This window comes from Eriocheir sinensis, chromosome 9, assembly GCF_024679095.1.
Source record: "Eriocheir sinensis breed Jianghai 21 chromosome 9, ASM2467909v1, whole genome shotgun sequence".
Lineage (NCBI taxonomy): Eukaryota > Metazoa > Arthropoda > Malacostraca > Decapoda > Varunidae > Eriocheir > Eriocheir sinensis.
This window is the reverse complement of record NC_066517.1, coordinates 16390469-16416110: the sequence shown is the minus strand read 5'-3', so window position 1 is coordinate 16416110 and position 25642 is coordinate 16390469. Positions and strand designations below refer to the sequence as shown.

Sequence of the window (25642 nt, the reverse complement as noted above, 5' to 3'; positions counted from 1 at the left end):
GCGGCAGGTGAGGCGCGGAGGAATACACGGGGCGGTCGTCTGGCCATCTTGCGGGACAGGTCTTGTGTGCCGCTGAAACCTTCCCTCATCCGCGAGCATCGGCCTTCCCAGCGCACAGCCACCATGACGGAGCGGGAGGATAACGTCTACAGGGCCAAGCTCGCTGAACAGGCGGAGCGATATGACGGTAAGGGCGCCATTATCCTGATATTCCCCCTTCAGAGTGACAGACCTTCGGCGGCCCCGCTCCAAAATCCCTTCCTTCGGCGAGGCTCCAAAATGTTCCTCGGCGGGGACTTCGAGGTGCCTTTGGTGCCTTTGGGAGGTCGAGTGCCCGGGGAGGATGCTCAGGAAGGGGTGGGGGCAGCGTGGGCGTGGGTAGGCGTGTATGGGCGGGGCGCGGGTGGTGGGTGGAATGGGCGTTAGGTCCCCGGGAAGGTTTTATGACATTTTAACGCGCAAAATGTATCTCGCGTGACCCGGGATCGATGGAGGCCCGCCCTGCCCCTCACCACGCCCTCCTGCCGCCGCCTCCGCTAAATGGAAGTGTATATATCGCTGAGGAGGGATGGGGATTTAGGGGCGGCGGCGCGGCGCTCCCCCTGGTGTCCTTTCCTTCCCTCGTGGGTGGGGTGACGGTACGGGTTAAAGGGGAGAAAATGGCCTGCTTCAATCTTGGCTATATTCCTCCCCTTTCCCCCTCTCTCACCCCTTTCCTCCCCCAATTCGTTCCCATTCCCCATCTTTTTACCCTTTTCCTATTGTCCTTTAGAGTGGTTTGACAAAATGGCCTGCCCCAGTTTTGACCTGTTTTCCTCCCCTTTCCTTCCTCTCTCTGAAAATTCACCCCTATTCACCATCTTTGCTACACATTTCCTATTGTCCTCAGATTTAATGGTTTGAAATAATGTACTTCCTTAATCTTAAACCTCCCATTTCCTCCCCTTGCCCCATATCTTCTAACCCTTTCCTTCCTCATTCTTCAAATCCTTCCCTTTCCCCCCATCTCTTACCCCTTTCCTATTATCCTCATATAGAATAGTTTAATAATATATCGCTCCTATAAATTATTCCCCATTCCCCATCTCTTAACCCCTTTCCCCTTGTCTCGGATTGAAAAATTTAAATCCATCTTTATTCTTAAAATTCTCCCCATTCCCATTTCTTACCCCTTTTCTAATGTCCTCATGTCAAATATAAAAAGTTATCCATTATCACATTTATTTTTTATTTTAAATGCATTACCATGTGAAGGATCAGGCTATATTTCTTTTCATTCATCAATACTAATCCTGCAGGGCTCAAGGTATCACAAGCAGGGAGGGGTATGCAATCCCAAGGTGTGCTGTTTCAAATTAACCTGAGATTTTTTCATTCCCATGTTCAAGTAACCAAAAAGTAGAAATGTTATACCTTGTTTATTGTGTGTGGTTTGCAGTGCATTAATTTTGCTTGAATCTATATAAAAAAAATTCCCAGGTGTTTCTTGGATTCTCTGCTACAGCTTTATTGATTGATTGATCTCCACTAGCATAAGCTTGATTTTTGCAGAGTTTTGTTGGATACTAATCTCAATGGAAGTCAGTCATAACTCATAAGAGATGCTATATTTTTAAGTAATTCGTCTTAGGTTTGTTGTAACATCAATATTTTTCTCAAGCTCTTCATAGAAGCTTAACTACACTTATTGATTGAAAGCTATCCATAGTAGTAAGCTGCTGATGACAGTTGGTTTTATTAGAACTTTTGCTTAATATTAATGCCATTTAAATTCAGGGTAAAATTCTAGTGTTTGCCCATACTCCCCCCTTTCCCCCCATACAAGCCTGGGGACCTGGTGGGAATGTGGGGTTTCGGGTGGGAGACACGAAATCCGTCGCATTCGCGTATTTTTTTAGTGTGTGTGTGTGTGGGGGGGGGGGATAAAAACTCCCTAGATCTAGGGAAATTCCCTAAATTTAGGGAAATTTTCCTCCCACCACCACTAAAATAAGCGTTTGCGACGAATTTAGTGTTTCCCATACGAAAACCACGCACTCAATGGATCCCCAAGCTTAATTTGGGAGAGAAGCGTAGTGAACCCACCAGACGTTGCTCACCTCACCATCTGGCGTGGCACCGGCGGCCATATGTGCTCACATAAACTGCTTCCACCACACTCATGCCCTCTCTCTAGTAGGTTGTCACCTCATCGCAAGGTTTCTGTCCTCCAAGTAGAGTCCATGGCACCAAACACAGTGTATCTTCATTGTTCATCACTGACACAAGTAAAACCACCGGCTAGCCGGGATCCATCCAACACCGCGCCTTTAACATTACTGCGGCTTGTGCAGGCTCTCGAACCTCTTGCCCGAGCTGTTCAAACACTTGAATCCTTACTGACCAGATTTTGAATCTGCTTCACGGGCTCGTATTCCCAGTATACAAGGTGATTGTGGATATTGACTCCATGCCTCCAGAATACGATAATATGCCTCCATATATCATAGTAAAAAAAAACAAAGTACTTAAAAGTAAAGAAGCTGAATTAATCCCCTTCCCCCAACGATCTTGGGGGACCTGCGTGAACTCGGGGTATTTGGGTGGGGGAGCATATTTAAACTACTCCAACCAAACTTTACGACCTGGTCTCACATGTGTGGGCTAATGGCTAACTAAGCATACCATCGCTAACCGAGCGTACCATCGGTAATAGTGTTAGGTAAAGGTGCGTGTTCCAAAGAAAAAATAACCATGCGTGGTGGACCTGGTCTCACATGCGTGGGCTAATGGCTAACTAAGCATACCATCGCTAACCTAGCGTTCCATCGGAAATAGTATTAGGTAAAGGTGCGTGTTCCAAAAAATAAATAAATAAATAAAAAATAACCACGCGTGGTGGACCTGGTCTCACCTAGCGTATCATTGCTAACCGGATCGTTGGCAACGCTGCTCATATTGCAATGGCGTCGCCATGTAAACACATCGTCCAAATGTATAATATGCCCTTAAGTACAATATGGAGGCGTAATATCGTATTTTCGAGGTGCGGAGTGATTTTCAATAATTACCTTGCGTGGTTTCCGTACGTTGTAAAAAAAAAACGGAATCTTTGAAATTTCCCTACATCTAAGTAACTAAGGAATTTCCCTACATCTAGGGTATTTTTCAACCCCTCATAACTCAAAAACTATGCATTTGCAACGCATTTCATGTTTACCACCGCATTCCCCGAAGTCTCAATGGCCCCCTAGCCAATTTTGGTTGTGAGGGGTGAGTATGGGCAAACACTAGAATAATACCAAATTCAGGTTCATAAGTGATACTAAAATCTAAAATTTTGAGTACTCTGCTAACCCGTAATACTATATACAAAGTTTAGCATTCCGATGTATAAATAAAAAGAGTTCTTTGTGGTTATTTAGAGTAGTTAAACAGTTTCATAATGTTCCCCTAAGCTGTATTCCCATCAGGGTTAAGATTCGTTTTAGTACCGTGCCAGTATTTCATTACCTATCTTATGAAACATCACTAGCTTTTCATATATTTTTCTACAAACATTCAATAATCATGGAAATGCTTTCAAAATCCAATTCAAGGACTATTTATTATTGAAAATAGGGGATAATATTCACGAAAGCGCAGTCTCCTCTGGCGGCGGTGCAGCCGGTGTTGAGAGAAGTACCTCGCAGAAATAAGTCGCATATACATGTAGGGTCCCCCCCCCCCCCTGTTAGCAGTTCGTAAAGTTTGGTTGGAGTAGTTTAAATATGCTCCCCCACCCTAAACCCTCTGCGAGCTATTTTGCAGCGGCGGAACCGTCGCCGCAGCCGCCGCCGCCAGAGGAGGCTATGCTTTCGTGAATATTATCCCCTATCCTCAACAATAAATAGTCCTTTAATTGGATTTTGAAAGCATTTCCATGATTGTTGAACGTTTTTAGAAAAGATATATGAAGAGCTAGTGATGTTTCATAAGGTAGGTAGTGAAATACTGGCACGGTACTAAAACGAATCTTTACCCCCATCAGCCTTATTCTTAGCATCCTCACCCCCTCATGTATGCATGTCACACATATCCTGGATATACCGTGGAGCACACTCACTGCAGGTTGTAAGTCGTAAGTTCAAAAGACTCGTCAGTTAAATTGAAGTATTTTATTTGAGCTAATTGTTTCACATGTAATTCAGAGAAGTGTGATGGATATGTTATTGACCTTCATTGTGACGACAACTTCACAAGTTTAGTGGAATTGAATGCTTTATAAGACAAAATTTAATTACTCTTACTGTATGTTTGAAGACTTAGGTCTCGGCAATTCTTCCCTTATTCCGATCTGCTCAATTTTGAAGAATATTTGATATATCTGGTTCTTTATTCATATTCCCTTCTGTCTTATATCTTAGAAAATATGCACTGTACATTTTCAGTCAATAACTTGAAGTTAGGTTTTATAAAGAATTAACAACTTGATTAAATTTCCCAGGATTCCAAATTTTGAAAGTGATATATGTTGAATAAGAAAACTTTGCAAGGTCTATCTTATACATAGCATCCCCCTGTCATGTCTACGAAACTAACTTCGATCACCACTATAAGCTGCCAATATTCCTCTTCCTTTCACTAATATAGTCATTATAACCTGCAAGCCACCACCAGCAGGTTCATTGTAGCTTGTGTGGTCTTTGCCAGCCTCCCACAAGAGACCCTAACCCACACAAAGACTATTGTTGACATCTTTGTAATCCTGCATAATGAAATGTCTTGGGGTGCCCTTCCTGTCCATACTCATATCTCGTATCTTCTCACGTAATTGACTGCTCTTTCGGCCACCTCTTCGGATTCTTTTCAGGAGCAGCGAGTAGTGGGCTTTTTTATTGTTTCCTTTTTTTGTGCCCTTGTGCTGTCTCCTTTGCTGTAAAAAAAAAATATATATATATATATATATATATATATATATATATATATATATATATATATATATATATATATATCATTTTATTTGTTATTGGTTCAGATGGACTTTGATTAGGGATGGTTATTATTTGCCTTGTGGTGGGCAAGTATTGCATAAAGAAGAAAACAGTGGTCACTTGTTTACTTCTTCATCTCAGTTGGACGTTTGGGGGATGGGCAACATGTTATTGGTTCAGATTTGGATAAATTATCAGGGATGATTAGGTAAGCAACTGCATTGTTTACCAGAAAAGAACAGCCATGTGTTTACTACTTTTCCTCAGTCCACCACAAGTTGTATGCATTGAATAGTTAATGAAGGCATTACAGCATATAATCTTTTCATATGAAGGAAGTATAAAATCTTTGTTGAACTTCAATATATTTGTGAAGGGAGTTGACAGGATAGCTATGAGTCTAGGGATGTGGAATTTATTGTAATTTGTTAGGTTATTATATTTGTTTTCTTCCTACTGTCATTCCTCTTTAATTATTGATTTCTTCCTCTACTTCTAATAGCCTCCATTCCCTTCTTTTCCTCCTCATAATTTTTTTTTTCTTTCCCCCATCCTTTCTCTTACATGGACTTTACGCTTTATTCCACTACCTCCTGTTCATAAAAGAAGGAAGCATTTTGTTTTATTCAGGTATTTGTCATGCAGTAAACCTATACTAATTTTGTTCTTGTATTAGAGCAGACAGCATTAAAATATCCTGATTCATTTTTATGGTTTGTCATGTTCTGCAGCTTGAGTACGTATTCAGTTTGTGTGGGTGTGGCTACATTTTACTAACCAAATAAATAACCTTTGCGTTGATACATTATGGTTTGTGTCCATGGGTTGAGGTTTTTACCTGATATTGCCGTGATTGCGATCTTGTGGAGGCTTGGCTCATGGTCTTGGGGGAGTCAGGTAATTCTTCGCCAGAGATGAATAATGCCCCTTTGTGCGTGGTCTTTTGTTAGCTAATCCTTAGTTTGTCAGGGGGGGATATACATCAGTTCTTGCTGAAGGCTGCAAGTCACCCCTCCTCCCCCCCCACCCCCAGCTTGTAGAATGACACTGCAAAACTGACAGCCACGCCCAACCCATAGAGATGACCGTATCGTCTTCCTCCATGCAGACTACAGTGCCACACCCCACATGAGCACCACATCACCACCACCACCTCATAGATTGTCATTCCATCCTTTTCCTCCTTCACCTTCTCTATGCAGACTACAGTGCCACACCCCACATGAACACCACATCACCACCACCACCTCATAGATTGTCATTCCATCCTTTTCCTCCTTCACCTTCTCTATGCAGACTACAGTGCCACACCCCACATGAACACCACATCTTCACCACCACCTCATAGATTGTCATTCCATCCTTTTCCTCCTTCACCTTCTCTATGCAGACTACAGTGCCACACCCCACATGAACACCACATCACCACTACCACCTCATAGATTGTCATTCCATCCTTTTCCTCCTCCACCTTCTCTATGCAGACTACAGTGCCACACCCCACATGAACACCACATCACCACTACCACCTCATAGATTGTCATTCCATCCTTTTCCTCCTTCACCTTCTCTATGCAGACAACAGTGCCACACCCCATTTCCCACCTCCACAACCTGTCACCTAATATCTCTACCATGTTACTCATCTCCACTACTGTCACACCATACCTCATTTCAGTACACCACTTTCCATGACTCATCACCACAGTGCCACACCCCATTTCCCCACCTCCACAACCTATCACACTTCATACCTCACCACTGTCTATTACTCATCTCTACTACTATCACCACACTCCACCTCACCATGCCTCACCTCACAATGCCTCACCATGACTCATCACCATGCCTCACCTCACAGCATCTCACCGCTATTATTACAATGACTCATCACAACCCACCTCACACCTTACCTCCTCCACATCACTATGACATCGCCATCATTCTCTCACCACATCTTGCCACGTGACACGTCCACTGGTACTGCGAGTCATCTTTTGCATCACTCACATATCACTTTGAGCATGAAATGTCTGAACACTTATACAACTTAAACCCATCCCTGCACCATAGCACGCTGCTCTAACTTTTTCACGAACTCATTTCCCTGGAACCGCATCTCACACCTCACTGATGCTACGAGTCACCACCTCTGACTGATATCACTGCCTTTATCCAAGTTTCAAAGCTCCTGTCTCTTATACCACATTACCACTGCTGCTAGTACGTATACAAGGCACCATACCTTAACACCTTCATGAGGGAATAACAAATGTCCTCAACCCCCCTTTTTTATGGTGGGGAGTGGGGGGTTATTGGCCAAGTGACAGTCCATCACCATGCTAGAAACCCCTATTTTGAATCAGCCTTTGCCCATGGATCAATAGCACAGCATTGAATGGAATGTATGAATAAATATTATCTTAAAATCACCATGAGATATCAACTTTAAGCAATTTTGTTGTTGAATATTTCTAGTATACCTTAAGTGTCAAGGACTACATTGAGAATACACAACTGGAATATAGATACATATTATTCTATATTCATCCATCACGTGATTGCATTCAAAAAATTATTATTGTCTTGTGTTAGAATTTGTTGTAGGTAATGACCTAAGGATGGCAATGTTGCTCAGAAATTATAGGTAGACCTTGTAGTAGTAGATATTATTAGAAAACTAAACATTAAGCTGGTAGATGTCACACCATAAGAGTGAGTAAAGAGAGTGCTTCCTGAGCAAAGGCTGAATCCAACTCATGTTTTCCAGAATGGTGATTGGCTTCCACTTGGCCAATCAAAATTGTAAAACCATCAGTAATTTCCTAATGGAAGACTATTACTACAGCTACTAATACTCCTAGCCATCATGGAAGCTACTTTTGCCCCAACACCACACCACACATCAGACCTCAGTACTACCACCACCACTAACACCCCTCACCCATAGCCGAAGGGAATGTCACCACTGTGCTGCTGTGCACTCGCTACCACTAGTTAATTAAACAGCATTATCATAATACAGAATACATTAACTCATTTAAGTAGTGTGGGTCGTGTTATATTTCAGCCTGTTTCATCCCTTGGGTATATTATTACACACACACGCACACAGCAGTTAGGAGAAAATTCTGTCCACTGTAGTCAGTAATGAGACTTGTCTACGATTATTATTAGTCAGCATTTTTCAATTCCCGTTTTAACCTCGTAATGAACTCAGTCAAGCTTCTTGTTCTTTCTGGCTCACAGCAGCTCCTTTGACCACCAAGTCCAAGCTCATGACTGTTCCTTCTTCCAAGATTTTATCCCCTTTAGTCTCAGAAATAAATGCCCAATGCGACAGAGATGAGCACCGAGGCCATTCACAGCTTCAGTGTGTTCTCCCAACTTTACCTTTACCTTACTTTTCACCATTTCCCTTTCCTGCCCTACAGAAATGGTGGAGGCCATGAAGCTGGTTGCTTCAATGGATGTGGAGCTCACCGTGGAGGAGAGGAACCTGCTCTCGGTGGCGTACAAGAACGTCATCGGGGCGCGGCGAGCCTCCTGGCGCATCATCTCCTCCATCGAGCAGAAGGAGGAGAACAAGGGTGGCGAGGAGAAGCTGGAAATGATCAGAAATTACAGGACACAGGTGTGTATGTGTAGGTATGGGAGGGAGAGGGGGGAGGCAAACATGATAAACCAGAGAGGGTGGACTACTGATAAGCATGTATTGTCAGTTGATTGTGATTTATCCATTTATCCATACATGAAATGACAGTTTGAAGACTGCAGTTGATGAAATATGCAGAAAATTAACTATAAAACTAATGGGAGAAATTGTATCAAACTAATCATGAAAATGAATCCTTACTACATACAGTTTAATAAATCTTGTGGCTATAGTGGAAGCATTTCTCTTGTCATCAGTTTTGTAAGGTTTTGTGTTCATAGGATTTTGTTGTGTTTGCAGGTTGAGAAGGAGCTGAAAGACATTTGCTCAGACATCCTGGGTCTGCTGGACAAACACCTCATCCCCACGGCCTCCTCCGGGGAAAGCCGCGTCTTCTTTTACAAGATGAAGGGTGATTACCATAGGTGAGAGACTAATCATTCTGACAGCACTTATGTCACTGATAATCACTACAGTGTACCTTACAAAGGTGTATCTGATCTACTCTCTGACCTGTCTGCTCTTTGTGTAATCTCATCACTTCATCATCCTCTCCATGACTCACTGCACACCTGATAGTACTTGTCACTGCTTATCACACAGATTATCAGAGTTTGTCACCACTGATAGGTACGATAGGCACCCACAGCCTCCCTTGGGGATCAGAGGCTTCATTCTTTGCATTGGCCTGGCTAGGTATGAACAGTGGCTCCTGGGTAGATGTAGGTAATGATTCTTAAGCTACAGTCTGTTCTAACTCTGGACCTAACCCCTTCAACATGAGGATGCGTATTGCGTATACTGTGTCCTTGCATGCCCCGTACCATATCCGAGGACGTTCATAGTGCATCCTGGCTCGCTTTAGCCAGCATATGAGTTATTTCTTCCCGGATATTGCTCGATTGCTTTTAGGATTTAGGTTGGATATGATACCTTGTCTTATTTGATACTCAATGTTATTATTGTGTAACAACATAAGTGTGTCTTGCGCGCATTTGTACTTGACAGCAGAAGCGGGCAAGTGCGGTAGTACCACATCACAAAAAAAGTACCCCACTACCACAAACTTTCTGAAAATACTGCACTACTGCGTACCACACTAAAAAAATCCTGCGGTGCTTTTTGTGGTACTTAGAAAACTATTGAAGACATTTGCAGCGCGGCATTTTTTTTTTTTTTTTTTTTTTTTTTTTTTTTTTTCCAGTGAATAGGACTCAATCAGTATTGGTCATCAGAATCAGTGATTCAATCACTCTGACTTTTCAGTTATTGTTCTAAATTAAATGCTAAATGAATAACTGAGTAAATCTGTTCGTCACTCAACCCAAGGTGACGCGCCATGACTGCCTCTGATGCTGACTGTATATGGCAGTGTACAACAGTACAAGCAAGCACTAACATGATTGCCACTCAATCTTATGTCCCGTACAAATTTTTCTTTGATGCATAACATAGACCATAGTACATACTATATCTGTTTCTAACTTCTTCTCTCTCTCTCTCTCTCTCTCTCTCTCTCTCTCTCTCTCTCTCTCTCTCTCTCTCTCTCTCTCTCTCTCTCTCTCTCTCTCTCTCTCTCATATAAATGTAGCCAAGATCAATATTGTTTGATTACAATAATAATACAGCATGATTCCGCACAGGGACCAAAGTGCTTATTTCCCTCTCCCTGTATCACGATCCCTCCTATCTTTGTGAGTGTGTATTTACCTAGTTGTGACATAAGGGAATAGAGCTACGCTCGTGCTGTCCCGTCTCCATATCCACTCTTATCCAATTTTTCCTTAAAATCATGAGTGTTTCTCTCACAAACCACCACCTACTCCAGTCTATTCCATAGCTCAGTGCTTCTGTTTGGGAAGCTAAACTTTTTCACATCTCTCCTACATGTGGTCACCCTCAACTTCTTTCCATGTCCTCTCGTTTCTCTCTCGTTCCACACACACAGGTCCTCTCTGCCCAAATGCTCCACTCCGTTTGCGACCCTGTACACCGCTATCAGGTCTCCTCTTTCTCTTCTCTCTAGGGTTGTGAGCCCCATGCTATTGAGTCTCCTTATAAGTCTGATCTCTAAGTTCCGGTACCATCTTAGTTGCCACTCTGCACTCTTTCCAGCTTCCTTATGTTCTTCTTTTCATGAGGAGACCAGCTGCATACTCCAACCTTGGCCTTATCATTGTAACTATTATCGTCTTCATAATCTTCTCATCCAAGTACACAAATGCAGTCCTTATGTTCCTCAGCAAGTTCAGAGTTTGTCCCGTTATCCTGTTGATGTGTTTGTCCGGTGACATATTCTCTGAGACAGTCACTCCCAAATCTTTTTCCTCCATTCCTATGCATATTATCTCACTTCCCATCTTATATATTCACATCTTCTACAACTCCTACCAAACTCCATTTTTTTTTACATTTCTCAAGGTTGAACTCCATCTGCCATGCACCACTCCACTCCCATATTCTATCTGGGTCCCTCTGCAATGCCTCACAGTCTTTCACATTATTCACTCATCTCAATAGCTTTACATCATCTGCAAACAAACTCACATAGCTGGACACTCCATCCACCATATCATTTATATAAACAGCAAACATTATTGTTGCCAACACCGTACCTTGTGGGACTCCGCTCATCACAGGGCACCAGTTGGAAACCCTGTCCCTGATTATTGTCCTCATATCTCTGTTTGTTAGGAAGTCCTCCAGCCACTTAATCAGTCCATCACCCACTCCACCCCTATTTTTAATTTTCCAAATTAGTCTTCAGTGGTACTTTGTCGCATGCTTTTTTCAAATTCAGGTACACTCCATCCGCCCAGCCTTCTCTTGTATTAAATCTGTCACCCTTGAGTAGTAACACAACAAATTGGTGACGCAAGATCTCCCTCTCCTGAATCCAAACTGGCAAGCCGAGATAATTTCCTCACTTTCTAAGAAATCTGACCACCTGTTTTAACGAGCCTCTCGCATATCTTCGCAACCACACTAGTGAATGATATCGGTCTTTAATTTAATGGGTCCTTTCTCTTGCCTTCCTTAAAAATTGGTACTAAGTTTGCTCTTCCAATCTTGTGGTACAGGTAACTCTCGATTTACGCGAGTTTGGTTTACGCGTTTTTGAAATAACGCGGGGTCCAAAATCCAAAAAAAAAATTATTTACACGTTTTTTCCAATTATACGCGATATTTTATGGAGTGGCCACCAGATGTCTCACGCAACTGGACTCACATAGCGCTGCGGCCACACAGCAGAGCTCAGTTCTTCCCGCGCGCCACTTGAACAACAATACAGTACCCACGCTGCCACGCTACTCAACAATAGGGGTGGGCAGTTACCGGTACCAACGGTACTAGCTATATGGTACAGTACCGGTACCAGACTGCTCGGTACCGGTACCAATACTAGCTAGCCACTCATGGTGTCCCTCATTTCTTCCTCACACGAGTGAGGCTGAGACTGAGTGCCTGAGTGGATATCTCGGTGATATGGATTTTCTCTCTCTCTCTCTCTCTCTCTCTCTCTCTCTCTCTCTCTCTCTCTCTCTCTCTCTCTCTCCACTGAATGAAGTGAATAAGCATATTATTCCCACCATCACTCATAGGTTATGACAGAGAACTAGGCAAGACACAATTCACACGTTTCTGGTGACACGCGGCATGCAGCTGTTTGTTGTATGGGTGTGGTTGTGTTTGTTTGTAAACAATGCAAATGGCGGCCTGGCTGGTATTGCGCGAAATATCTCCTCGTACAAGACTCATGATGTACAGTTTCTGATATCATATTTACCCCATTATTCTCACTAATATTAATAATTAATTAATAACAATCAAGCCACCTGTAACATCAAGATCAAGATCATACAAATGGCGCCTGACGGAAAAACGGAATAACAGCAAGGCATGGGCAATCCTCCATCGATTTCAATTTTGTATAGTAGTTATTAGATCGCCCTGTATTCTATGGTAACATATTATAAGACAGCTACGGACTATGAAGGATTATATACAATGATAAAGGAAAGTTTGCCGTTGTTATTGGATAAGACAAAAAACAGACCCTTAAAAACACCCCAAAGAAGAAAAAAATCATTAAAAATTTGTAAAATCAGCGTACAAGGCGCAGGGCTAAGCTTTCAGGCATTTTTTTGAGAAAAAGGTGTGCGCTATACGCTGAAAAATACGGTATTTATTTTTCGACAGAAACCTACCTCTTGTTTGATTTACATTGTTTTTGATTTACGCGACCTCTCCAAGAATGCAATACTTGCGTAAATCGAGAGTTACCTGTACCTTTCCTTCACTCAGGGAGGCACTCATTATGGAGTGCAGTTTCTCTGCAAGTTGCTCACTACATTCTTTCAAGATCCACCCTGATACTCCGTCCGGCCCTGTCACCTTTCTTACATCCAGCTTGTTCAAACTTTCCTTGACCTCCTGCACCGATATCTCCTGCATAAGCCTTCCTCTTTCCTGGCCCGGTGGTTGTACAAATTCGTCTTTTGTGTAAACTCAATGGAAACGGTTATTCATCACCTCTGCCATCTCTGCTGGGTCCTCGTATGTATTTCATCCATTTTCAGTTTATCAATTGTTTCTATTCTTTAATTTGCCATTCACATATCTATAGAATAGTTTGGGTTGGTCTTTGCACTTGTCGATTATATCTTTTTCATATTTGTTTTTTCTAATCTTTGTATATTCATTCCTTGCTTGTTTGAAATGGTTCCACAAGTTGATTCTTCTTCGTCTCCTCCATCCCTTCCAAGCTTCCTTCTTTCTCTTTCTAGCTGTCTTGCATCTCTTGTTAAACCACTCCTTTTTACCAACATCCTTTTTGGTTACCTTGGGGACATATCTATTTTCGGCTTCCTTGTATAGCTTTATAAACTACTCCCACTTATCCTGTGAGAGAGAGAGATCGAGGAAATATGCTGCTCTCTCCCTCCCCTCTCCCTTTCCCTTCATATCAGTGAGGTGTCTTATCTTTTGACCCCCCCCCCCTCTTTTTTTCTCTCTCTCTCTCTCTCTCTATTTTTTAACACACACACACACACACACACACACACACACACACACACACACACACACACACACACACACACACACACACACACACCACGGCCTTTCAGCCTTTTACTCTCTCTCTCTCTCTCTCTCTCTCTTTTTTTTACACACACACACACACACACATGGCCTTCAGCCTTTTACTCCGTGAGATCTGAGATCTGTGCCTGTGCATATTGCGTGTGAATCAGTGTGATATTTTCCCTGATCTTATGCCTGTGTCCTTCCCTTCCCTCTCCTCCACTTCCTTCCACAAATTATTTCTTTATCACAACTAACATAGGAAATACAATTCAGCAAACGCATGTCATCTACGCATAACGCAAATTTCTCTATATTTGCACATACATGTCAAAATTATCAATTAATTTGTTTCATTATGTGCACCATTTAATTTTGCATATTTTTATATATAAAGCATGATGATTATGTTGAGTTCATGGCTTAAAACTTGTTATATTAAGTAGCGACGTTCGAAATTAGGCATGCGCAGCCAGCCTGGATATGGGGCAGGGCATTGTTTTGGCCTGGCCATAGTGAAGGGGTTAATATCAAGGAAAGGCTACATATATAAAACTGCAGAAATTGAAAATATTATTTGCATAGGAAATTGTGGTAATTAGTGTAGTTGTGTTTCATGAGTAAAATATTAAGAATTTTATGAAATGCAATATACAGGTAAAGCAACAGAGATCAATCAGCATTAATACTTTTATGGGTTATGTTATTATCATGTATAAGGCATAGCATGACTTCATTTAGCTCCCCAGAAGGTTTCATGGCAATCAAATTGTAAGTCTGGTCACAATACACCAACATAATAATAATAATAATAATAATAATGTCGGTGCACACTGCCTTGTAAGGGTGCATGCACTGAGAAAGAGAATACAGTAGGCATAATAAACATGATTTTTTGATGCAGGCAGAATGAAACACAATATGTTGTAGGTAGCAGCCTTCTACTGTGGCATACCTTGTGTCAAATGTAATCCTTGAGTAGTGTATACACTGTGACAAGCCAATGTATAGCTGATGTCACTGAACCCTTGCACTTAAAAACATAATGACTATGCTTGGAAACAACGTTATGGTGTTAGGATGTTATAATCAGGGTGTTGATTCTGTTGTCATGAATATATTTGAGGCAATAAGCCCACTAACCAGTCAGTCAGTTCCACATTGTCAATTTAAGCATCCATCTATCATCATATGGCCTCCCTCTTTGGCTTCTCTTTCACTGTTCATGCCACTAGAGCTTGCCTTCATCTATTCAGCCTAGTTTGCTTCATACACATCCACCAGTACCTCCTCCCTGACTGATATCTTCCAATGCAAGTTGGTGTTGCTATTCTTTTTTGTAGACATTCTGCAACAATCAGTAAATGGGATGTGTCCTCATTGCAGTTTTTCTCTTTCAGATATCTTGCAGAGTTTGCCACCAGCAATGACAGGAAGGCAGCTGCTGAGAACTCCCTGGTGGCCTACAAGGCAGCCAGTGATATCGCCATGACTGAACTCCCCCCAACACACCCCATCAGGTGAGTTACCCCCACCCCAGCTCTGCCTCCCCACCTGTATAAGTATACCTTCTTGCTGAACATGATTGGATTTGAACTTTCATGAGTTCTGTCATCAATAAATTTATTACTAGTACTAGTGCTCAGTCATTGTGGGCTATGAACATTTTACTCATCTTGCCTTGATTGCATGCTTGAATATTTACTTTTTTTCTTGCAGCGTTATATTTTATCCTCTTATGTTCCTTTAAGTTTAAGTGGTTCAAGGTTAGTATAAGCTTGAAAGTTGGTCTCATATGAATAGTATTGTAAACTTTTTAGCTATAAGGGGACATTGAAGATATAGAGCATGGAAAAGGAGTTACTATTTTTCATAATAAGTAACTATTTTCAGTATATGTGTGGCTTATTTAAATGTGATTAGTAATGTCACGGTCTGTGGCTGGAGCTCTTTGATAATGTGTGAATTTGTGGCTTGGCCTGATTCACTTAATTTCTTTTTTTTAACTGTTCCTTATTAGTACCTTCTGTCCACGAGTCATGCATACTGACCCACTGTGTCCTCAGGTTGGGACTGGCGCTGAACTTCTCCGTGTTCTACTATGAGATTTTGAACAGCCCAGAGCGGGCCTGCAGGCTGGCCAAGGCAGCATTTGATGACGCGATTGCTGAGCTTGACACCTTGTCTGAGGAGAGCTACAAGGACTCCACCCTCATCATGCAGCTGCTGCGGGACAACCTCACGTTATGGACCTCAGACATGCAGGGTGAAAGTGAGTCTGGGGCAGGAGCCGGTGAGTGTGACGAGTTGTGGTGCAGAGTGAGTGCTGTGGAGGAGTGAGTGTGTGGGTAGTGGTGCGAAGGAGCCGGAGGACTAGTTTGATGAGGGCGGCCGGGTAAGACTTCATCATCAGTCCATGGGTGACCTTAGTTCTGGCCGCATGGATTTTATTTATTTTTATTTTTTGTTTTGTTCGTTTTGCTTTTAGTGGTGGAGAAAGGAGTCTTTACACTTTTGTGCTGTGGAAGCTCTGTGCCTCACTAGTCCCCATCCTGAGAACTCACACTCACAGCATTAACTCGTACTGCATTGTTTTGTATCACTACATTTAAGGATTTATACAATAGTTTATAAGAGTAGATTTGTACTACATTTTCTATGAATTTTAGATTTTTAAGATTACATTCAAGAAAACTTTCTTAGATTTTGAAACTGCAAAAGTATTTTTTCTAAATGCTTGCCCTTAGAAGTATTGTGTAAAATTTTTAAGCCCCGGAGACACCACATGCAGAAATAAGGGTTGAGAGTGACTACAGACTCGAGACAAGCAACCCCAATTTATAGCAGACCCAGATGGCTGAACATCTTTTTTAGCGTGAGACATCACTGCCCATGCTCACATTGGCACTTCGAGTTTTCATGCAAAGGCTGCAAGCTTTGGCAGTCTCAAAAGCTAAAACTTAAGTACTTAACAATTTAAATTCCATAGACTGAGCAGTGGTGGGTACCACTAACCAAAAAGTTAGCTTTGCTAACTGGTATTCCACTAACTAAAAAGTTAGCTTCTCTTGCACTAAACTGCTAAAGAAATTAGTGGAAGCTAACACTTACCATTAACTTTTTTTAATATGGATTTAGCTTTAGTATTTTGGCTCTAAAACCCTTAAAAATAGACCTAGTGTCCTGAAATTTCAGTGTTGTAGTATAGACATAGAGGTTTCCAGAAAGGTATATCATACCAAAATCAGATGATGATAAAGGTGTGCACAAAAACAAAAAAATTGTCCAGTTACCCTACTTTAAGGCGTAATTTACCGAAAAGTGGAAGCCATGGAATTATTGCGCCATGTGGCACAACTGGTGACTCGGCACCAGTTGAAAAGAACAAACCTATATGAATTTTTTAGTGGCCTTAAAGCTAGCGGAGGAGGAACTACATTTAGCTGATGCTAATTGGTCCGCTAACTCTTTCCAAAGTTAGCGAAAACGCTAAACAGCTAACAGAAAAATTAGCTTTGCTAATTAGCGGATTAGCGGAAACGTGACCACCACTGTCTGTGAGCACACATGATAAGCACTGCATTGAAAATATAATTTCTTATAAGGTGGTAATAGAAAAGTACTGTGAATAATGTCTGTATTTCTTATTCACCAGAAACAAATTGAATGTACAAAACCTAGTTCATTAGCTTTTTCAGTGATGATGCATTTAGTCAGAATGGCCTTTTTATGAGCTTTCCAGTGGTATTGGAATTGTTTTAAGAGAAAATCTATCGAACAGGAATGGACCTGCAACATGAATTTCTTGCCGAGACAAATGTGTATTGAAGAAAAAGATGATTATCATGAATATTAAAGTGCAGATGGAACACTTGGAATGTATAAAATGTCTCATTAGTGTGTGTTCTGGAAGGAGGACTTTGTGTACAAAGCTAATTTGAATAAGGATGCCATCAGGACCATCATAGTACAGCCTCATTTTAGAAATTTAGATAGGTGGAAATACAGTGGCTGTATTGCAAGGACTGTAATGTCTGCTTTAAATACAGAAATTTTGGTTTAACCACCCCACAGACAGCCACACACAGGCTCCGTCCATGAAAGTGTTAAAGAACTATATTTATCTGTGCTTTGTTTGATTTGTTTATTAATATTACAGTTCAGTCTTGGTTACAAATGAGTGCTAATTTTGTTTCTTTCATTGAGTTTTCCATATTAATTAGTATTTAGTTTTGACAGCATCGTGTGAGGGTAAGGAAGGATAACATGCCTCTTTAATTACAGGTGGGGAGGGTGAGCAGAGAGATAAGGAGCAGGTGCAAGATGTGGAAGATCAGGATGTGAGCTAATGTGGTGGTAGCCGTGGTGACCCTCCCCTCCCATCCCCCACCCCCTCCACCACCACGCTGCCACCTCCACCACTACCACCACCACCACCACCGCTGCTGCTGCCACCACCACCACCACCTCTCTCCCTCCTCGTCCTTGTCCTCCTCCTACCGTCCCTTCCTCTCCCAGTGTCTTCATCCACCCCCACAACATCCACAACCACCACCCCTGCACACAATGGAGCTCCACCACCACCACCTATCACACCACAACCACCACTTGAATCTCTCTCAGCCACTGCCCCTCTCAAGATGTTTATGTGAAGTGTGTACACCAATTAATATTATTATTAAAAAAAAGTGTGTGCAACAGAGAGACCTACTGGAGTGTGATATAGAAGTTGCTTGTTTATAGAGATGCAATTGTTTTCCCCTTCTGTACCCCTCACCCCCCTCCCAATCCATCCATCTATTCCACCTGTTTTTGTGTGTTATAAGTTTTCTCTCATTTCTTCAGCCTTTGTCTTTGCTTGCGGATACATTCATTCAAAAGGATAAAATACCAAAAAGTTTTAGAGATATATATTGAGGTGTTATTCGGTGCCAGAGGAACAACTTAGAACACAACACAAGCAGGCTTAGTGCTTGCTTCTGTTTCCTTCCTACTAGAGAGAGAGAGAGAGAGTGTGTGTGAGTAGCTTTCTTCCTTCTCCTGTGAGTCTTCAGTTTTAAGTTTGTTTCCCTTACATGGACTTCACCCTATGCATTACCCCTTTCAGCCATTCCTTCCTGACTTCATCATTCCAGAATGATAGTAATAATAACATAGGAAATATTGATTATTCTTGACTTGTAAGTACTTTTTATTTAATATTAATGATTCAATTTAAATTCTGGTTTTGTTTTTTTCCTTATTGCATTCTTTTGCTTTTTTATGCAGTTTTTCACCACATCATTACATCATTTTAATATTAATTTTTAATATTGATATGTATTATAAGTGTGTAGCTGCTGCTGATGTGTGTATTTATTGTTAAAAGACTGGAACTGTTTAGGAAAGTCTGCCTGATTGTAAGGCTTTCCTTTTAATTTTCACCCTCGATTGCCTCGAGGCCTCCTCTTCCCCTCCCTCAGTGTGACTTGCATGCTCTCGGAGTATTATTTTGTTGAGGTGGATCATCCATTTCACATTCCTCATACGTCCCATCCCCTCCCTTTTTAGTGTTTGGTGTTAAGAAGTGGATTTGGTGTGTTGCTGGATTTTAGCAGTCCAAGATCACATTCTTCATTGTTTGAGTGAATGCATACATGTTGTGTGTGTGTTTGGGTGAGATTACATACACATGCCCTATGAACTTGTATACACATGGCCGAAATGAAATGATACACATCCATGAAACTTCATTCAACCCACCTGATTCCTTTATTCAGTCTTGCATTGTGTAGTCTTATTGAAAGGTGCTGGTAAATGTTTGCATATAAGTACCCTTTTTGCCTTTACATACTAACCAAACTAACTTGTTTCAACCTGTCACGAAGACTTAATTTTTCCCCCCCTTTCCCCTCCCATCCCCATGCTATAAGTGTTTAAAAGTTACAGATTTTACAAGACGGTGTTCGGGGTTCAAGTGAGCAATTGACGAAAGTGTAGGGCCCTTGAGTTTAATGGTTGTCGGCACTGGTGTTCGTTGTGGTAGGGAAGGCCATTGTGGTGGTGGTGTGGAGGTGGTGGTGATTGTATTGGCTGGTTATCTTCCTTTTTTATTGTATCTAACTTTTATCACCTTTCATACCATGTCACTTGTTTCTTCCCATTTCACTTCACTTTTCACCCTTCACTTGAACATTTCTTTGACTACTTTACAGCAGGAAACTGGTACCTTTCTCTCCCTCCTTTCCCTCCCATCCCCTTTCCTTCCCCTCTCTCCTCCCTGTTCCCTGGGTCACTCCTAGTCACTTGTAGATGCAAAAGCTTTAACCCCCTACTCTGCCCCCTTACCCTACCTCCTGCCACAAAACTTAGGCTTCTGTTGTGTCTAGTGTAAATGTTGCAACTTTGGGGAAAGAAACTATGAAATTTTTCTTCTGAATACTCAAGACTTGAAAACTGCTGCTGCTCATTTGACTTTCCTTTCCCTACCCATGTCAATGCCTCTCCTTAACCTGCCATTATTCCTAACACTGCCTCACACTCTTAATTTATTCAGCGTTTGTTATGAATATTGTTTGTTTTTTATCTTTTTGTTGCTACCATGTACCCTTACAGGTGTGTGTGTATGTGGTAGGAAGTTAGGTTCTTAAAGGATGTCAGTGGAGGAACTTGATTTTATATCTCGCATTTTGTAAATCTTCATTTTTTGCTATAATTGCGGAATGTGGGGTTGGAGGTGTCTTGGTGGTGCTTCTGTGGGATAAATATCAGTTAGTTGTTTAAAGGATAATTGTCATCATTGCCGCTGTCTTTAATGTTATATTTTTTACTGGCGTCTGTACCACCGCCACCTCTTTGGTCTTTGTCGGTGTGTCATCCATTTCTAATTAATGACCAGTGCTGCTTAGACCAATATTTTCGTTTTCTCCCCTGCCCCCGCCCCTCCCAGTCTTAAACATTCCAAAGTGAGCATTTGTTCTTGCGTGTGTGTGTTCTTTTTAGTCTAATCGTCGTGGGCAACAGTCGAGCAATATGTTTCCAGTTTCTGTCTCAGGCCGGTCACAGTTATACATGTTTTTAAACCAAAGTTACTGGTCTTCAAATTGCCAGTAGCCATCCTCGCCCCTCCCTGCACTAAAATACCACACTGCCTCCCCTGCTCCTCGCCCCGCCCCCTCCTCAGTCCCCTGGTGCTAGGTAAAAAGATTGTGGCAATAAGTGATGATGAAAGGAAACCAAAAAAAAACAAAAAACAAATTACAGACATGTGAGGAAGGGAAACAATGAGCACTAAAATCATTATCATTCTTAGATCAGGTGTATTTGCAGGTGCAGCTTGAAAAAAAAAAAAATTAAAAAGGAGTAAAGTAGTAGTGTCAGTGTACAGTCTAGGATGACAGCTGTGTGTGTGTGCAAACATGGTAGCCTGGTCGATCTGTGTGTACAGTAAACCAGTCGTGTGTGTATGCAAGTGTGCGTGTATGAATGGGTGCTGTGCGAGACTGCTTACAAGTTTTATTTAAGTGTTTCCTGTGTGTACAGAGGAGTGCATCACTGTAGTACTGTAGTAGAGGCTTGCTGGCTGCTGCAACACATAACACACTGCAACAAAGATTAGGGTGAATGATGCAAAAAAAAAATTATCGTAGGCTTAGAAATTTCTTTGTACAACGCCCCCTTTCCCCTCCCTCCCCCTCCCTTCAGCTCCTGCCTCCAACCCCTCCCCATCCCTGCCCCCACCCACCCCCTGCAGGAACCCAAATTTTAAGTACAGTACTACCCGCAATACCGCAATCTCATTGGTTATTGTCATGCTGTATTTTTTACTACATAACATTGCTACTACTACTATTACTATTACTACTACACGCCATGAGTTGTGAGTCTTGCTAGAATGTGCCCCTTCTATGTACATACTAAATTGTGATAGGTCATGCACACCTCTCAAGCGCACTTGCATGTTAAAGTGTTTGATTAAAGCCTCCATATTCTCTACCGCCTCGTGTTTTAACTTCCTCTTGGTGCTGCAGTTGCTGCTGTGTCAGGATTGCCAAAGAGAAGTTCGTATGTCATGCAGGGAGAGGAGAGGCAGGTGGGAGGTTGTGACGTACTGGCTGGCAGTTTGAGTTGCCAATGGAGTCATAGCTTATTATTTTTTTTTTTTTTTTTTTTTTTTTTCTCCAACTGCAAGAATTTGATAATGTGGGGTTTAATATTTATTTTTATTTTTGAATCGTATGTGGGTCAGTAAACTGGCACCATTTTCTACTGAATGTTATATGATCCAGCATGTAATGGCTCTGAGATGTGGGTTGTTTGGCATGACATCTAGGCCAGGCATGATGCTCCATCAGGTGGATGAGAAGAAAATGTCATGATAAAGATATTAAAAGAAATTGCTTGTGATTATTATGTGATTAAAGTGCCGAGGAATGTGGTGGCCACTGAGCTGCACACATACATTTGGTGTAATTTTGATGATTGGTTTATTATATAATTATGAGTACATGTGCAGCCACCAAGTGATAGAAACTGGTAATCAAAGGGAATATTTGTCAACATAGTTTTCATCATCACAGGAAGGCATAATTGTTAGCTGTATGTTGATTGCTCCTCTCACCCATGTTATCTGAATGAAATCGAACCACATGTTACAAATTGGTATTATTATGATTAAGTAACGTATGGATCGGCTTCATTCAGATAATGTGGGTGAGAGGACCAATTAATGACCCTCTGACTTTTATGCCTTATGTAATGATAAAAACTTGGGTAATAAGTATCTCCCTTTATTTACTAGTTAATTTCCTTGGTGGCTGCATGTGTATGTAAGCTTGGAATCTCATAATGAACCACTCATCAAAATTAAACAAAATCCAAAAATCTCAGAACAAGATAAAATATGAAAAGACTCGACACCCAACATAACCACATTGGCATGATTAAAAAGAAGAAAGGTTATGTGGATGGAAGGATAATTAACGTGACAAAAAAATTGATAGATGAATGGAGGGATGTTAGAAGTGAATGCAAAAGATGGAAATCATGGAAGCACAATAGAAATTTGGAAAGGAATTGGAAGAGGAGGTACTAATATTTTGAGTATATAGATTGATAAACAGTATGAGGTAGAAAAGAATGGATAAAAGAGAATGCTCTTATGGACTGACAGCACGGATTAGAAAAAGATTGCAAAGAGGATGAACAAGGATTAGAAGTGAATTCAAAGAGGAGGTATGGATGGAATTATAGATGCGGGATTGAAAATAGTAGGAAGAAGAATCAAACTACTCCAGCCATGCGCGAGGGATTAAAACACGTGTCTGTCTGTGCATAGGTGAGGCCAAAGGGCAGACTCCTATCCATGGGTGGGTGTCAGAGACAGGCAGCAGGACAGTAAGATGGCATGGGAGTGACTGGCTGAGGGTCACAAAAGATACTCATAATCTCGGGACATTTTGACACAAACTTCATCCTGTCAGTTTCCTTGCTTTCATATCAGGTTATTAATTATCTTTTGTTGTAAAGGTAATAAGAGTTATGGCAGTGGTATTAGAGAATGCTTACACAGAAAATTGTTAGGTCGTGATAGCAGACTTCATGCAGATGAGAAAATTTCGTCTCGTGAAATCATATGAAGAATCAATAAATAAGGATTGTACGATCGTAAAATAAATATGTGAATGACTAAACAATAAAAGACGACTTAATTAAGAAGTGTAGCCTATAGGTAGCTTATAAGCAGACAAATGGATGCATGGTTAAACTGAAGGATTGTATGAATAGATAAATAAATACCAAAAGGCTACAAGAAGATACCTATACGTACTACCATGATGAAGAAACATAAACAACTACAACGATAATTAATAAAAAAATAAATAAATAAATAGACAAGCGATAACAACCACGTACAACAATAATAATAATAATAATAATAATAATAATAATAATAAAACACTAAACATGAGAAGTAGACTACACGTAGGCGTACCTAAGAACACACACACACACACACACAAGGTCAAGGGGAATATTATAACAGAAGGGTGATCGATCGAGTCCACTTGAGTGCGGGCGCGTGGACTGATATCAAGGCCACGAGATGAAGGATGGAATTGATAAGCTGGAATGATTATGCAGAGAGAGAGAGAGGAGCTGACATTTTGAGAGCACGAGGGAGAGTGACGAGGAAGTTTGTAAAGGAAGAGGGAGAGCGCTATGAAGAGGAAGAACATGACTATCGGATCAGAAGGGAAGAAAATGAGGTCGACTGTTATGGAGAGGAGGAGGAAGAGGAAAGGGTAGTCCAGGAAGAGGAAGGGAAAGGATGAGACTGCGTTGGAAGGGACATGGAGAAGAGGAGGAGGAGGAAAGGAAAGATAGCCTCGGAAAAGATGAGAGAAGTGAAAGGATGAGCTAGGACTGCGATGGAAGACAGTAGAAGGAAGAAAGATAAAAAAAACGGACTACGGAGAGAAGAAGAATGATGGGTGGAGGAGAAGGAGGAGGGTGGGGGGGGAATGTGTGAAGGGCGGGTGTTTCAAAGGGAGGGAGAAAACATAGATTAGAAAGATAAAATAAAAACTATGAGTGATACGGATAAGGACATGATTGACGCTAGGAGTAAAGAGGAGGAGGAGAAGCTGACAAAAGAAAAACTAACTAAAAGATAAACAGTAAAGAATGGAACAGTAGGAGGAGGCGAGAGAAAGAGAGGAAGGAGGAGGAACAGGAACTAGATAAAAGGGCGGAAGCAGATAAGCACACAATCAAACAATAAGAGGAAAAAAGAAGAGAGAGGCGAAGGAAGTGGAAGCACAACGAGAAGGAATAGATTAGTCAGTGCAGGAAGGAGGAGAGGAATAAAACACTACAAACAATATACCTTAATTTACCAGAATAAATTATCTTTACCGGAAGAGGAGGAAGACCAGTAGGAAGAAGTATGCGTAGTAAGCAGTTAAAGTATTAGTAGGAATTCATGCTTTTGAGAATGAGGGAGAGGAGATCAAAGGAGGAGGAGGAGAAAAAAGTGAAGTGAAGATGATAGTATGAAGAACCAGTCGGAGAGCACGCACACACGTACCAGACAGACATCCAGACAGACAGACAGACACGGGGTAAGGGAAGAGACACCCAACGAAGGTCATAGCAAACGCCTCACCTCAGCCTCCCTGCATAAGCCCCTGTCCCTTGCATGAAGTACGTAGGTCACGGGGGTTAGCAGGGGGCAAGTATGGATGAATGACAAGATCCTGGCCTTGGGTGTACGAGCCAGGGGGGTTTGGGGGGCTGCAGCCTTCCAATCTGGCCCTAGCCTATGTATTTGGCATTACGTTAATTAAGGGAAGGCCTGTTAGAAAAGAGAGACAAAGTTTTATTAAAGGTAAAGTAAAGGTAAGGTAGGTGCATACGCTAGCTGGGCGTGGCTGCGGTGTTCATCTCCGTAACCGTTGGCTCTTTGAAATTCACCTCCCCCAGGTTTCCCCAGGTACCCATTTACCGACCAGCCTGAGAGGGAGGATGAATAGCTGGGTGAGCTGCACGCTGACTGCCCGGGCCGGGATTCGAACCCTGACCCGCGGAGTCGTAGCCAGGAACGCTGACGGAGAAGAAAATTAAAGGTAGTATATACGAGGGGAAAGAGACAAGTATGAGACACAATGAAAGTGAAAATTTAAAGTGCTGTTAAAAAGGGAAAATAGGGATAGAAAGACAAAATAAGGTGATAGATGGCTTGGACAAAGTTACACAAGAGAAACAAATGATAGCGTAAAAGAAGAGATGATAAATACGGCGAATAGGGAAATGAAAAAAAGGAGGTCAAGAAGAGGACGTTCAATGGGGAGAGACACGCCTACACTATAGTTACTTTTTTTTTCTTTTTCTTTTTTTCTTTTTCTTTTTTACAACAAAGGGAGCGGGAGATGCCACGTATAGGAAAGGGAGAATGGTAGATAGAAGGTCA

The 25642-nt window shown here is 41.7% G+C and overlaps 1 protein-coding gene across 2 annotated transcripts; it reads left to right on the top strand.

Annotated features, from left to right (window-relative positions):
- The first annotated feature begins 16 nt into the window (after positions 1–16).
- Positions 17–21667, top strand: LOC126996014 (14-3-3 protein epsilon). Of its 2 annotated transcripts, none has more exons than XM_050856002.1 (6): positions 17–187; positions 8387–8586; positions 8908–9032; positions 15093–15212; positions 15759–15964; positions 17977–21667. In XM_050856002.1, the coding sequence occupies exons 1-6, from the start codon at positions 124–126 to the stop codon at positions 18039–18041; spliced, it is 780 nt and encodes a 259-aa protein (XP_050711959.1). In that variant the 5' UTR covers positions 17–123; the 3' UTR covers positions 18042–21667. The 2 variants fall into 2 exon arrangements, with proteins under 2 accessions (XP_050711959.1, XP_050711958.1); XM_050856001.1 differs by having other exon boundaries at positions 18–187; positions 15759–15985.
- The last annotated feature ends 3975 nt before the right edge of the window (positions 21668–25642 follow it).